The sequence below is a fragment of the Apostichopus japonicus genome, chromosome 7 (assembly GCF_037975245.1).
Source record: "Apostichopus japonicus isolate 1M-3 chromosome 7, ASM3797524v1, whole genome shotgun sequence".
Taxonomy (NCBI): Eukaryota; Metazoa; Echinodermata; class Holothuroidea; order Aspidochirotida; family Stichopodidae; genus Apostichopus; species Apostichopus japonicus.
In genome coordinates, this window is record NC_092567.1 from 21,399,445 (window position 1) to 21,415,537 (window position 16,093).

The following is a 16,093-nucleotide window of genomic DNA, read 5'->3' on the forward strand; positions in this document are numbered from 1 at the left end:
GTTGCCCATAAATTACTGAAATTCATGAATCCAGAACTCAGTGTGGAGTTGAGGCCGAACCTAAACACTAGTTTAGAATGTTAAAGTTGGGGCAAAATTTCCCAAAAGAGAGGAAGGGGAGGGACAGATCGTCAGTATACATTCACATTTACCGCTAATTGGATCTCAGATAGCAATTTTTATGCACCAGTAGAAAGCAAGGCCCTGGCAAAATTCTGCCTGTAAGCTGGTTAAGGATTTAGTCAGTCAAAGTATTAGCATTGATTTCTGCATGTACCTAACATAGGCCTTGTATTACTGGTTTATTATCAACAAATAGTTTTTGAGCTGTTCTCCAAGACTTTTACAGTTAGGAACTGTGTCAAAAGTAGGATGCTGAGGGGGCTGCAGCATCCCGCAGCCAGGCTGTGTACAAAAATTCTTTTGTGCGGCTGTGCAGTTTCACACAATAGGCTGCACTATAATAAGATAAAATCTCTATTGTGTGATATTGGATGCAGCTTTGCTGCAGGGGATATTGCAGCTGCTGCAGCCTTCTCTTTTTGAAACTGTGCCTAAGTAATGTGTCTTGTAATTCCAGCAAATTTTACTGAGAACTTGAAGTTAATAAGTAGATTTTCTTAAAGCACTGGCATTCTGTAGTAATGGGTAAAATGAATGGTGAAGTTTGATAATGCATGCAATATTATAGTTTCCTCTGTAACACCCAGGAACACAAGGGCACATTATGAATCAATTGATGCATACAATATAATAGTTAATGACCTAAATTTTTTAAAGGAGAAAGTGCAGTACCTGGCCACTAATTGTTCACTATATATACTTAACCAAGAGTTTATCATTGCAAATTAGATGTCATTTGTGATGGCTATAATCGTTTGCTTTATCGTCGATTATTAACCAGTTACTGTTCATGCGTGCAGTGTTGAACATAACCTTTTTTTGTATTTTTTTGTGTGTAAATTACACTTGGAAAACACTCAAAGTTAACATCGACAGCAGCTGACACGTCGTATAAGTACTGTAGGCGTCTGTAACCTTGAAAACTTATAAATTTGCTGAGTCTCATCTTCACTAGTTGTTCTAACTTTGAATATTACTTATTACCAAAATGTCATATATTTGTTACAAAAGACGAAAGACTCGAGCTCAGAAGGGCAATTAAAAGCCGCCAGTTCGCAATCAATAAAGAGAGATATTAAAAACCCCCACAGAAGACGTCGCCGACGCGATGTGCCTCGTAGGCGGTAGCAACGTTTTGTCATTCCCCCGAAGAATATAAAAAATTAATGGCGTAATTTCTCGCGATGTTATTGTGCTACCCATGAGCAGATTTTTATAATACAGTAGAAAAGTATTAGGTTTTGAATGTGCTTGTTTTTAATCTTCTTCGTGTAATGCCTATAAGCAATTAGAGAGAGAGAGATAAAGAGACAGTGAGATACAGTCTGTACCTGTGACAATACTGTAGCCAATTACAAAACGGAACAGTAATTGTGTAGTTTCTTGGCATATATGTATAAATGTACTTTTTTTTATTTGACTTTTCAGGCATTAAAATGCTAACCTTCAGATTATAGCTTGTAACTGTACCTCCCATAGAATTTTAAATTATTATGTATGGTTTTACCATATTATGTATGAAATGGTCTTGCACATGTATATGATAGGTTCAGTAGCTAAACAATGCATGAGCTAAAATTAAACTGTAAATTAGAGAATGAGATTTATATTTGTAAGTCAAAAGGGCTCGGATTGGCTTTTCTGACATATACACTACTTTATCATCACAAGGTAACTGCATGCCTTTCAGGCCGATATAATTAATCCGAAGAATCGAATCGATAAAGGTGCGCTGGGTGGAGGACGAGGGTTGAAAGATGGAGGTGTTGAAGCTTGAGGAGGGTGGGATGTCGTTCTAAAGCCCATCCAGGGTCACAAGGCATAATTCAGTTAATTCAAACATGTGACATGTATTTAGACAGATATCATTCAATCAGTACTTTACTTGGTCATCTCAAAAGTTTTTCAAGCAGTAAAAAAGAATCTAACTGGAGCCAAAATTGCTACTTGGATAATTGTATTCTATAGTACATTGTTTTTACGATTCTGTTCAACCACTTGGGTCAGATCTGTAGTTTGGTATTAAATCTTACGTCCCGTACATATACCACTGTAACGGGTATACATAACAATGGTCGTCCAGGCCTTCGGATACCCCCCCCCCCCTATTTGCACCATCAATAACACTCGCAAGACTGCCCGTACCCTTTGGTTATCGACTTTGCCGATATTGTTGGAGGGCTTTTCAATAATCTTGTCAAGTTTCCAACACTCCAGGCGATACATCTTGCAGTTCCCATCCCGGACAGATATTTAATTCACTCTCTTTTTTCTTTCTTGGTCTTGATGGGAGACATATTTAATCTTTCAATCGTGAATTTTGATGTGACCTTTTAACAGTACATGAAGCAATGATTTTAAATGTGAAACTGCTATCGATCTGTGCCACTGCCAAAAGAATACCGATAAATATTAGCAGTTTTTTACTCGGACAGTGAAAGCGCTGGGATCTCACCTGCCTCTCGATATTGACATCTATTTTCCTCCTCTCAATCGCCTGCAATCAGTTATATACCTCTGTCGTGCTCTCACAAATAAGCGTGTTTTCAGGCTCGCGAAATATCACGACTGCAGCGCGTCTTGTGCGATGCCATTCTCATATTTTCGTAGGCAGTGAGTGAGAAAAACACCATACAAATTGCATTTATTGCTGCTATAGTTAACCAGGTTGTTGTGTAGGGTCACTGAAATTTGCTGCAATTTTGGGGGAATTGATAAACGAGAGAGGCAACCAGGTGCCTGGGAATCGGCTGTGATATTACCCGATTGGTGTTAATTCATAAAAATATAGAAAGCACAATAAATATATTAATGCATAGTTTGATGGATTACTGTACATTGTAGGGAGTGGGGTGAATATCTCTGGGGTGGCAGAGGGTTCGGTTGGGGCGGGATGGAGGTGAATTGGAGGGGCAGTGATGCAATTTACATACTGTATATGTATACTGTAACCCTTTGGTAAGTTTTGGAGAAGCTGAATATCATGGTCTGTTGCCTATAAAGATAGTACAGTACAGAGTACTCTAGTCAGTAGCTAAGTTGGTTAACAAAATCACATGCTCAAAGCTGCAGTTTGTGAGGAGGTGTTCGTGTGCAACCTGATTAGTATCCTGTTTTTTTCTAGGGAAGACATGGCAGTGGGAATTCTGTAAAAACTGAGGCCGTTGTCAAAGCGACTGAGATATGAAGGACTACCGTTCTGTACTTTAAGGATGAAATATCAATAAAACATGAGCAAAGTAATTGCAATATTTTAGTGTATTCTTATTAAAGTTTCTTCTTTATTTCAAAATATTACAATATTCAATATTACAATACAATACAAATACAATACAAAATATAATACAATATTATAAATATTACAAGAATATACAAGAAAATACGTCTGAAATTAATTCTCCTCCATGCTACTCTGACTCCTCACAATGCCAACTGGCTCGCTCTAGAGAGGACAGTTAACCTTCTAACACTGTACACCTCAGCGACTGGTCACTGACCGTCAATGACCCTCGTACTATACTATTGTACTGCCTAGAACCTTATATTCTGGTGAACTTTGTCAAATCTGCATGTTTGGTGACCATCCAGAAGTCATTCGGTGTTTATCGTGTTGTTTGAGGAGACAGGTAACCTCGTGGCTCGTAAATATCCAAACCAGGTAAATTTTCAGATAAACGTGTAATACAAGAATGCAATGAAAACTTTCAAATGTGAAAGGGGCACAATTCTTTATTACTAGCCATTCTGGCCTCTCAGCTAAAAGACTATAAAAGACATTGACAGGTACAGTATCTGGCTCTGTCATAATAATGACTTCTGCTCCATTACCGTAAACCCCGAAAAACAATCCAAAATGTAATCAAACTTTCGACCTAACGTTGTCATGTATACTGTTTGAAAGCCTGTCATCATTACAATACCCACCCTCTAAGTTTGCGATCACTCGAATAAAGCGGAGTAAATAATATCGGATTTCACGAACAAATTTGTTTTGCGAGGAATGAGAGGAGGTACACATGTGGTATTGTAAATATATATATATATATATACAGCCCAGTAATCCCCATTTCACCTAAAATCTAACCTTTTATTGCAATCTATATACATAACAATTAAGTACATTCGTCCATTCTTTCAATCATGGAGATAGATGGATATAATATTTTGTTAGACTTGCGCATCTCATATTTTTTCCTGGTGTGTGAAGCGACAGGGATACTTAAAACCCACGTGTAACATTCCCCCCTTTTTTTCTTTTTTCTTTTTTTTTCGGCAGTGAAAATCTGTCAAAATAGATTCACTTGAGCCGCTAGGGGTTATTGACAGTAAGGCAGGTATGACATCAGTGGGCATTCAACTCTTTTGGTCTGCAGCTATAGTGTACAGGCCTTAAATTCTTGGCTTACGGTTTCTATTTTTTTATGCAGAGATACAACTGACTGATCACACAGTATGATAATTTTGTAACATTTTAGGGGTAAAAAGATTTCCCCTAAGAAATCATGTTTTGACAAGTGCCAAAAAAACCCAAAAAACAGAGAGATAGAGAGAGAGAAAAAAAAGTTGAAATGGCTTAAGTTCATGAAAAACAGACGTTTTGTCAAAAGATCTATGGGATGAGAAGGTTATCACCTGCCCAGTCCAATGTACACAGTGATTTTTACATTCTTTTTGTTTGGTAACATAACTGCGATACATGTATTACTTAACACAAAGAATCTTCGGTAAAAGATGTTGACAATAAAGTAAATGGTTGCCACAGGCTATAGTATATACCATGTCATCTATTGTTGTTTATTTAAAGAAGAAAATATGAACAGATTTCAGTTCAAGGCACTTTTTCATTGATTTTTATGTAAATTGATACAGCAGGAAATATAATTACCTCCGAATATTTAGAAAAGTTCATAATCTTCTATCCTTCAGTCCTTGTTTCTGCATCTGCATCTGTTTATTGACCTTTATCATTGGGTCAATCCATGCCAAATCAACAGATTTTTGGGTCGATTCCACGTCGACCCTCTCAGAATCGCCTGAAATTGATATGGTGTCTTGCCATATGTCTCAAAGGATGAAATTGGGCAAAAAAAAAATTTTAAAAATTTTCGTTGCTAGGATATGGCCCCGCCTAGCAACCAAATCCAGATTGCATTTTATCACCATCTAGGAAGATAAAATCATCAAGTTAGAGAGAGAGAGATTCTTTATTTCACTATTAACTTCGCTCCTCGCTTACCTGTCTCCCCACAACCTTAGCACCTCGTTCTACCATGCCTAGAATGAACTGGTAACCATTTAACACTGTGCGCCCTCTATGACCGGCCTCTTCAGTCAATGCCCTTCCTTCTCATTCTACCATCCAAAGTGCCAGCATCTTGCGTTTATCATCTGGTTTTTCCCTGATCGTTTTTCGTACGGAACTGTAGCCAAGGATTCAAGTTTACAAAATCATCAAGTTAGAGAGAGAGATTCTTTATTTCACTATTTACTTTGCTACTCGCATACCTGTCTCCCCAAAACCTTAGCACATCGTTCTACCGTGCCTAGAATGAACTGGTAACCATTTAACACTGTGCGCACTCTATGACCGGCCTCTCCAGTCAATGCCCTTCTCATTCTACCATCCAAAGTGCCAGCATCGTGCGTTTTTCGTCTGGTTTTTCCCTGATCGTTTTTCGTACGGAACTGTAACCAAGGATCCTAGTTTACAAAATCATCAAGTTAGAGAGAGAGTTTCTTTATTTCACTCTTCACATGTCTTCACATGGTTACTGCACTCTTGCTTTACCTTATTGTCTAGCCATATCTTGTATAGAAGCCTGCTTAAATACAGTGACTTATATGCAGCATGTTGCTATTACCCTTGAATTACTCTGTCGTCATTAAATCTCTATAATGTGTTCTGAAGAAAAGAGAGAAAAAAAAAGCAAGAGAAGAAAACAGAGAAGAACCACTCAAATCAGGTCACTCTTCTTAACCTCACCTAAATCTCCACAGATAAAGTTTTTGGTACCTGACAAATTTGGAGCGATTACATTTTCACTGTCCTAGATTTTACATTTAAAAATAAACTAGAGATGATTGAGAAGAAAAGGAAAATGGGGTTTCAATCATATCACTTTTGATCAAAGTTCTGTAGGTCATGGCAAACTAGAAGTAGACAATTTTAGTTTAAATGTATTTCTATTCTTTGCTCTGTATTTGCCCTCTTTTTCTCCCTCATTTCTCTTTTTTTCCTTCTTGTTTATTGTCCTAGTTTTTATCGATTCTTGTTTTGACTACTAACAGTCAGTAGCTGGCTTTAATACTACCAGTCACTTCAGGATTACACTTCAAATGGGGGCTCTTTGTTATTTTGATCTTGCCCATCTCTAGTTTCTAAATGATGACCTAAATTCCTCCAGTCTATCCAGTTACTATGGAAACCAGTAGGCATTAGGCAGGTGAAATGTTTGTCTATTTCCTGTGCGTAAAATGTCATTGTGTACATCAGTCACCAACTTTAGGGAACCGAGAGAAAGAAGAGGAGAGAAAATACATAAAGAAAACTAGAATTGAACAAATAACAGAATAAAAAGACAAGTTGAAGAAAAAGAAGAAGAAGAAGAAAAAGAAGGGGGAGAAGAAAAATAAGTGAACATTTTAGCTTTAGGCATTCCATCAGCAAAGCTGGAAGAATGTTATATTACAAAAAATTGAAATTGTTCAAACTTGAATTGGTTCCATGTGTCTCATATACATGTAGATAGATATCATCTGGTCAGTGAACCAGAAGCAAACCAGGTTTGTTGACCGCCCGATGACATCGTAGTTTGTTTGATGAAACCGTTTTGTCATTCCCAGGATGAAAAAATACAAAGTCTCTTGAACAGCACTGTATTAAGTTAATAACTTCTCTATGCCCAGCCAGTTGGGACAATTTCCTAGTGCTAATACCTCTCTGTACTGTCCTCCCATATTATGCTTCACAGCATTCGTATTGACAGTACAAACAGTTCCTAACCTTTATCTGATAGATATTGTGATATCCATACTGCTCGTACTGACAATACTAGTACTCTGAAAGCGGGACATGACATGACAGTATAGATAAGAATTGTCCCAACTGGGTGCTATGCAAATTAGTAGAAATGAATATGCATGTCAAATACATCAATTCGACTATGACATTAACATAACAAAGAGAAACAGTGGCATGAGTGAAAGTTTCTGAATGAGTTAGTGTTATTACTTCTCTTCCCTCTGGCACTTGTCATGATCCCCCCCCCCCCCTGAAAACGGATGCACTTTTCTTGCGCACCTATTTTGTTCTTCCCTAGTTGGTAAAGTTCGCACAGATTTTTGTTGCTCCTCTCTTTAATATCCGTCTCCAATATACGTTGGTAAACTTTTGGGTAGTAGATTCGAGAAACGAAAGTGGTATTCCGGAAATGTTACATGTATATTGCATAGGTTAATTAGGTTGAGTAGAATGTGGTTAAATTATATAGATTGGAGACGGTTAAGTATCGTCCCTCTTAAATAATCCCAAACAACGATTGATCGAGTTAATGGCACTTCATTCATTTCTCTCTTTCAAGTAAAATACTCTGAAATTTTAAAATTTCGTACCCACAAATTTTCTCTATAACTGTTGATTTTTGCGTTACTTGTACAGATACTAAAGAACACCTTCAATGGTAATAACAGGTTTGAAGAGGCCACATATTTCTCGTAATGTATAGTTTTCTTCCTTGCGTTGGGTGGCATTGATTAAAAAAAGAAAGACAGTTTGTTCGTCATTATCATATTAAATCAGCATTCACGGTTCCAAGCTGTTAAGGATTTTGTCAAGATCTCTGCAAACATTGGACTGCAATCGAGAACATGCTCTGTGCTTTAATGATACTATAGAAATCTTACAAACTTACTACAAGAAAATGAAAATTAAAGTTACTTCACGTTAGATAACTCCGAATTATAATTTAATTCCATCAGGACTTAAAATTACTCGCAAGCTAATTTTTTTTTCTCAATTTTTTATTTCTTTCAAACCTACATCATACTCAAAGAAAATTGAGACATTTCCTGTCACATTTTTATTCACAACTTTTTACAGATATTACAAATAGAGTTATGTCGTCGCTGGAAATTTAAATTGAGAAAACCAGCCTGGAGGCTGCTTTAAAAACATGAATCAATGTTGCAGGTGGAGATACAGATAGTCAAACGAGTAGAGTGACGTAACCGCAGCGCATGGGACGTAACGGTTCTGTAGTTTGCACATCAAATTGCAGATGCAGCCAAATTAATAATAGTTACAATGCATAGAATCCAGTCAAAAGCTGTGCAGTGGACTGTGGTATTAGCGAACCAGACATAACTGACAGACATACACTGTGGTTTCTACTACATTATTGATCTACCGTGGTGTGTGTGTTACTATAAGAAGCAGCTTTAATGTGTAGTAATGAGATTACAGATTAGTAACTATCCAACTGTATTAACCTAACATGTGACAAGAAGCGCCGTTCACTTTATATGAATGTGACAACAGGATTCCGATACAGTAGACAAACCTGTGTGCACACTACTACATGACAGGGAATATTTTATCCAGGAACGCAATGCAAAATGCTATGCAGACTGCTATGCAAAATGAGCAAACTGCTATACAAGTGCTAAGATGTATAGCAGTTTTCGCACACACAGAAACCATAGTATTTTGTGTGGGACGAACATTAGAGCCTTCTAAACTGCTACGCAAAATTTGAACACCACATTATTCCCTTTATAAATTTATGCGATACAATGCATCGTCGATGACGTCGTTGTCGGCGGGAATGTTCTTTGCTGAAATAATAATAACTACTGTAATAGTAATGGTGTAGAGTTTAAGTTTATACAGTCCAACGCTCTGCCAAATGTATCATACAGTAAGGCATCATCAAGGCAATGGTCCAATGTGTGTTGAACACCTGCAATGAAATTAACTAGTTTGTATTGCTTTGCTCCACAAAAAGGACCAAACTTTAGAAATGGGAGATCGCTGTGGATTCATCCTGTACTCGACTGGCGCAACAAATTGCACTGTGCATCGAGGTAGCATGCGTACACTACTGTTAGTTTTATGTGGTTTTTGTAGTGAAACGGAACCAACTGCTTTAATGCCTGTTAATGATTTTCAGAAATGAGTATATAACTACTGTGTACATGATTGTTGATATAGAATTACTTTTTACCTCACTCAACCATTTTGCCTCACTCAACATAACTTAACTGCATTGGTACTTGTAATTTTTCCAGAAAAAGCATAACTAAAAAGATATACAGTTAATATCTTTGGCCTTTATTAAATCGAGGAAATTTTACTGTGTAAATGTGATTCAAAAGTCGAGATTATCTTTTTAATTTTTTCGTACACAACGGAACTCAATCTTCCATTTTGTGAGTCTGATTTTATTATCAGAGGAGGGTTTGGTAGCCTCCTGTTTAGTATCTATTATTTACTGGAATGGTTTTCATTCAGTCTGCCATGTTCCCTCATAATCTTTCCCTCGTTTTTCTTTCTGACATTTTGCAACCCAGATGGTTGTGCACATGGTTTGGTTTTTCGTATTAAACGTAATGCCGAGATACCTTTAAATCCAACTATCATGTACAATTAATTCCTTTAAGCACTGCTATAATGGAGCAAATTTTCCAATCCCAGAATTGAACCATTTCATTTTAAGCTCATTACAGAAATTTCATTTTCTCATCTGTTAATCTATTACCATGACAAACATCGGATTCCAAGAAAACCCATAAACGTGAAAGACGTACATGGAGTAAAATAACCGAGACACTTTACAGGTCAAAGTAAAGTTTCTCTTTTAAATCATCGTAGTTTCATTAACTTGGGGAGTATTGCATCGTTCCTCCACTCAACCGACATCCTGCTCTGGCGATATACGCAGATCCAGTCAGCCAATTGCTTTGATATTTCGTCTAATTTGTCTCGTAGCCCCACGTACCCGATGTAATTATTCCTGTGCCTAGCCGTGCGAATCAAGCTCTGCTGGAAATCAGAGAGCGTTCAGCCCCTAATTTTGGCTGGCTTTTTAGATGGCGTTCGATCAGTTGCTAAGTCTGTCTCATTGCCAAGTGTCTTAATACCAGGCAGGCGGATTTGGGGAAGCTGTTCAAGTAACGTGAAGACTCTTAGTTTAAAACAAGTTACCTTCATAAAGCATGTAGTACTGTACATTTCAGGACTGTAAATGTCGAGTACATGTAGGGCACTTCCGAAAAGTTCATCTCATACAGATGGCTCAGCCTCAGAATTTAATCATGTGGAGTTTTAATGTTGTCCTTCCTGTTGTCATTTATTGATAACAATTTTTTGGGATAATGTAAATATCATATTAATCAAATGTTCATTTCGGGTCGGTCGGCAGATGGGAAATCGTTTTAAACAGTTCATTTCAAAAGAACTTTGAGTATTAAAATACTTTTGAAATTGTGACTGATAGATTGTTTTCATAATATACAAAAGAAATCTGCAACATTTGTTGTAGTATAGTGGTCAGTCTGTGGTCAACATAGGTCAACTATTTGAAAACCTTGTTAACTTTTTGTCTTCAGGGGAACACTGTCAAATACAGTATCATGCTTGGACTGCCAGGGTTACTTCATTGGTGACAAAAGTCCCAGTAAAATGGTAGATTTTTGCCTTAGTTTCTTGGTAGATAACATCCTCCAGTCGATGTATGTTAAACATACTGCGTGAGTGCAGACTATCATGATTTTACATTGCAAATACCTGTTGGGAGGGTTGCCACTTTGGTATCTTAAGCAGAATTCTACCCTAAAAATATCAAAGTCCTAAAATTGTTTTTATTATCATATGTACAGTACATGACTGACTTTTAAATTATTTTCTCATCTTCTTTCTTTCCTTGCAGGAGCTGGCGACGTTAACCAAAGAGGTGAACCAGATGAGAGAGATCCTCTTGGAGAAAGATGAAGAAATAAATGAATTAAAAGCAGAAAGAAATAATACAAGAGTAAGAGACTTGTTTTAATACCAGAAATCAATTTCTCTCTTTTTTATTTTTATTTATTTATTTTTATTATTGTCATCTTTAATGAGGGTTGTCCTGCTCAGTGCAGTTCTAAGCACTGCTTTCCAGAGGAGCCCTCACACATCTGTGTCTTCTCAAAGCTCTCTTTCTTTTAAATCAGTTTATCTCGGCCCTCTGTAGACAGAAACTGGCGGCATCAGGGTCGTTGCGGATTCTGCTGTCGTTCCCACCTTACCCCCTCATCCTTTTCAGTGAAAAGTTGCTCAGGGAAATTGCTACATGTGATACCTCTCCCATTACTTGTTAAACTAATGTCAAAGAGTCAAGATTGTAAATATCAGACACAAGGCAAAAGATTTGTTTTGTCTCATTACTATAACCGTTTTTGTATGGAAATGTGCTACACCAGTATTTAGAAACTTTTTTGTTACACCAACATGATTTAAAGTAACGGTCCCTTTTCTTTGTCTTTACTCTGGACAGTTACTCTTGGAACATCTAGAGTGCCTTGTCTCGAGACACGAGCGATCCCTGAGAATGACAGTGGTCAAGCGTCAAGCATCGTCGCCCGCTGGGGTATCATCGGAGGTGGAAGTCCTGAAAGCCCTCAAGTCTCTCTTTGAACACCATAAAGCTTTAGACGAGAAAGTCCGAGAAAGGCTGCGGGTGGCGCTGGAGAGGGTAGCTACGTTAGAAGAGGAGCTAGATAAATCAAATCAAGAGGTGAGTCACAAAAAAAAACTACGAACAATTCTTGGAAGCCTGATTCAGGGGTGAGCTTCCAGGTTCCAATTGACATGGCCCCTTCCTTGCTCTGTACCTTTACCTGTTGTAACCACATTGCCCAGTCCCTTTACAATGTGTAGTCTTCTACAGTGCAGGTTCAGAATGTGGATTGCCCAAATTATATTTCTATATCCAGGCAACCTCTTGTCCTGATGTGTCTGGATAATTCCAAACAAAAAACACACTTCTAGGCACTTTGGGTGGTAGTATGAGGAGGGTAACTGACTGGTAGTTAATGGTCACTGTGAGGAGGGTACAGTGCTACTTCAATTATGGCATGGTAGAGCAATAGTGCTGTGCATGTTAGGAGACAGGTAAGCACCTTGCTGGTAAATACTCAAACACAGTAAGTTTGACGATTTTTTTCTATAGTGGAAGTGCATTGGGTTTTGTAACATAGAAATGCAGATAGCTGCAAGAGGAGGTACTGGGAAGTGATTAGGTTGTGTAACAAAGAAATGAAGTTAGATTGTCTGAATAATACAGGTTTTAACTTGCAAGAGGAGGTACTGGGAAGTGCATTGGGATGATCCAGGAGTGTCAGTGTAGGCACTCGTTACTAGGGTTGTATAGCATAGAAATACAGTCAGCTGCTTTTAGTTTCGCAGTCACATCTCGGAGAGAGGTTTATCATATCGACTTGGTTATTATCCTTCCTGTGCCATCAAAATAACAATCTGTGTCAAGGAATACCTTACTCACGCTGTGAAACATTTTAGAAGCAAAACCTACTCCCTCCCTCTCTCTCTTCATCTCTCGCTTGGACTGTTGGATGTGTTGAGGGATGCATAGTATCACTGACAATTGTCACCTGGATAAAACATGGTGGGCTGTTCTTAATTCCCTTTTATGTCAAACACTTCAATGAGGGAATGTTTGTATGGTTCCCCCGTTGGCCCGAATCATACTGCAAAAAAAAAAACATCAAAAGATTGTTACTGGTTACATTAAGTTTCAGTGATGTAATGTACAGCACTACTAACTGCTCCCTTTGCTTATACTGTAGGTAGATTTTATGATTTTTTGTTATTTTTGTATTATTAATAGCCAAGACTACTTCTTATCTGATATAATTCAATACTATGGTAGTATGGTTTAATGTTAATGTTAAATCTAAAATGTTTACGTTCCCGCAATACTATGGTTGTCCACATTATCAAACCTTCAGGTAAAAATATTCACATTTTCAAGATCCATACAGATTGTGTTATATTACTTATTCAATTTACGGATTGCACCAATAGAGTCAGAAGTTGTTTGAGTGTTATTTGCTCAAGGCTTCCCACTATATGAGGGGCCCCCTCTGTCCTCTTTGAATTTTGAGGGTACATTCATGGTCTTGATTTGATGGTACATTTACCTGCTGGGTACTAATCTACAGAGAGCTCGTCGAAACAGAAGGTTGTAGCAGATACATGGAAACATTTGTGAGCTGGAAAAAAACAGGAATGATAACTGTTGCAGTCCAAATGTATTCCAAATCTTTAGGAGAGGGGTGTGGTGGGGGGGGGGTATGGTGGGGGTATGGTGGCCTGAGAACCTGATCTGAAATTGTAGACAGTGATGGTCTGAGTCTAGTCAGTAGTTTTTGGTTTTAAACTCAAACCTTTTATAAAGAAGGAATAGCATGTGAAATATTTGTTCTTGTTAATATAAATGTGTATATATATAATGTAATTATAATATATTCATTTATAGAGCGCAACAATATGCGAATGCATTTCTATGCGCTTTACAACAATATTACCCCGGTCAACAATAACCTGTCAAACACATGGCAGCAGCTAAACAGCGCCCAGCTGACAGTTTTATCTCACAGGTCCCCATTTATACACCTGGGTGAAGAGAGGCAATGGAGATAAAGTGCCTTGCCCAAGGACACAGCGCAATGATCTGGCCAGGACTCGAACCTGCAATCCTTAGATCACAAGTCCACTGCCTAACCACTTGACCACAACGCTCTCACGTATACATAACCTGTCATTTGATAGAGTGTAACTTAGCAATGAGGCCAAAACCATTCAACATAATTTGTGGTCTCCAGTATTACACGCCCCAAAATTCTATGTAATGTGAAAATGTTTCTAAACAGATGCAGTACAGAATCTAGCATGTTCATTTAATTTTATGAGAAACAAAATGTTGTATACTTCTTCAAAACATTGATGAGATGAAGAAAGAAAATGTGAACACTTAATTATTTCATGAAGTCCTTGGGATAACATGAGATGACACTTGACATTAAGGATTCTTTATAAAGCCTTCACAGATATACCTTTGGTCTTTTCATTTTGTTTATTTATGATTATTATTTATGTTTTTTTAATTTTTTGAGTAAAAATTTCATGATTGCACTGAAGGACTCCTTATAAATCGTTATAAATAGGTATCTATATGAAAGTGTGTATATATATATATATATATATATACAGTATATGTATACATATATGTGTGTGTATGTATATAACATATGCAGTATAAAATATCCACAGTGTCTTAGTGTGTGTATTAGAATGTAATGATCTGTGAACCCCAAGATATCTATAGAGAAAAGAATCGAACTGTATCTACAGTAGAAGCTGCAATTTGCAGGCATAATTGAGCTCAAATGAGTACCTCAGATCAATAAGAAATTGATTGCATTTGCTGTCTTTTTTGACAGTGGAGTGATGTCAGACCTTATTCTTATAATTTTGGAATAGAACCTAGCAAAGACATCTATTTTTATATATTTTTTTTTATTTTTTAAAACCTCTGTATTCTGATGAAGGTAACAGAGATAGTACTGCATACGGTAGGAACATCGACAGAAGAATATGCGTGGGGGTGGGGGGGTGGGGGGAGTGGGGCAAGGGTGAATGAGAGGGGTTTATGTTCCCTTAACTTGGAATAGAGATGTATATTTGTTGATACATTTGAAGCCAGTTAGCTTCCGGGCAAAATCCGGGCAAGTCCGCACGATGGTGACCGTTTTCATGCAATCGTGTTTTACCTCGATTCAGAGCTCTGTAAAGCAGTACTGTACATATATCTCATGCACATGAAGACCTACGTAGAAGAGCTCTCTGTTAAAACGCCTGAGAGAGCCCCATCGAATTGAGAAATGTTAGGATGGCATCTTTCAGCGATCTCATCTGTTTATTATGTTTAGCTTCAAGACATAATGACATTGTATGAAAATAACCTAGTTTGCAGTCAAATGATTATCATGTTGTTCGTCCTGTAATATTTTGTATATATAATTTTTTTTTTTTTTTCCATGATGCACAATGAAAATGATATCTGGTAGATTGTCAGATGTGAAATTAACCTTTTTTTGTGGGATATAGAGAAACCAGATCAATGAAATGTGGGTCATTTTTTTGTTAACTCGACGACAGAGACAGAAAAAGCGGCACGTTTATTTAAAAAAAGAGGGTCCGAATGATTGTGTGAAAATCGTAACGACAGTAGTCTCAGACGTATTTTTGTACCCACAAATTGAATTGAAATTGCTTTCAAGATTGCCTCGTGTGACTAACAAAATTAAGAAAATAACAAAATAACCCCCAAAAATTGTATTCCATATTGGTGAGATATAATGGTTTCAATTTTCTCTTCATGCACAATATGAAGAATTGATCAAATCTAAAAATAGCATCATAGACAGATATAATGTTGAAGTTCTTCAATGTTTTCTTCCTGTGTTATAACGCAAGAGTTTCTTTTCTGGTTTCTTTTTTGGTTTCTTTTTCCTTTTCTTCTCTTTCCTTTCCTTCTCCGAGGGAAGTGGTGTTTGCACAAGATGTGCTAATATTATAATTTATACCATCATTTCCTATCAAATACTGGTGTTACTTTTAACAGAGATGTTCATACTGAAAAATGAATGACAAAAACAAAGAAAAAGTATAAGGTCAAAATAATGATTGGATTCAGTGCTTGTCCTCATTTCTCTGGGAACTTAACAGAACTTCACAATATTATATTGAAATTAATTATTATAATAAAAAAATAAGTTTTTATGAAACCCTAGCTGACACAGGTTTGAGATTGTGCATACCAGAATGTTTGGTATTGGAGCACCACCTTTTGAAAATCATTGCTGTGACTTTTACATGTCACCCCCCTCCACCACCCCCCCACCTTGCATCGGGAGA

The 16,093-nt window shown here is 37.3% G+C and overlaps 1 protein-coding gene across 11 annotated transcripts in view; it reads left to right on the top strand.

Annotated features, from left to right (window-relative positions):
• Window positions 1-16,093, top strand: part of LOC139969723 (liprin-alpha-1-like) — a 132,571-nt gene that overhangs the window by 49,540 nt on the left and 66,938 nt on the right. For all 11 annotated transcript variants that reach the window (XM_071974922.1, XM_071974914.1, XM_071974918.1 and 8 more), the window contains 2 exons: window positions 11,049-11,150; window positions 11,652-11,891. In XM_071974922.1, coding sequence (XP_071831023.1) covers window positions 11,049-11,150; window positions 11,652-11,891 — 342 coding nt within the window. The remainder of the gene's footprint in view (window positions 1-11,048; window positions 11,151-11,651; window positions 11,892-16,093) is intronic.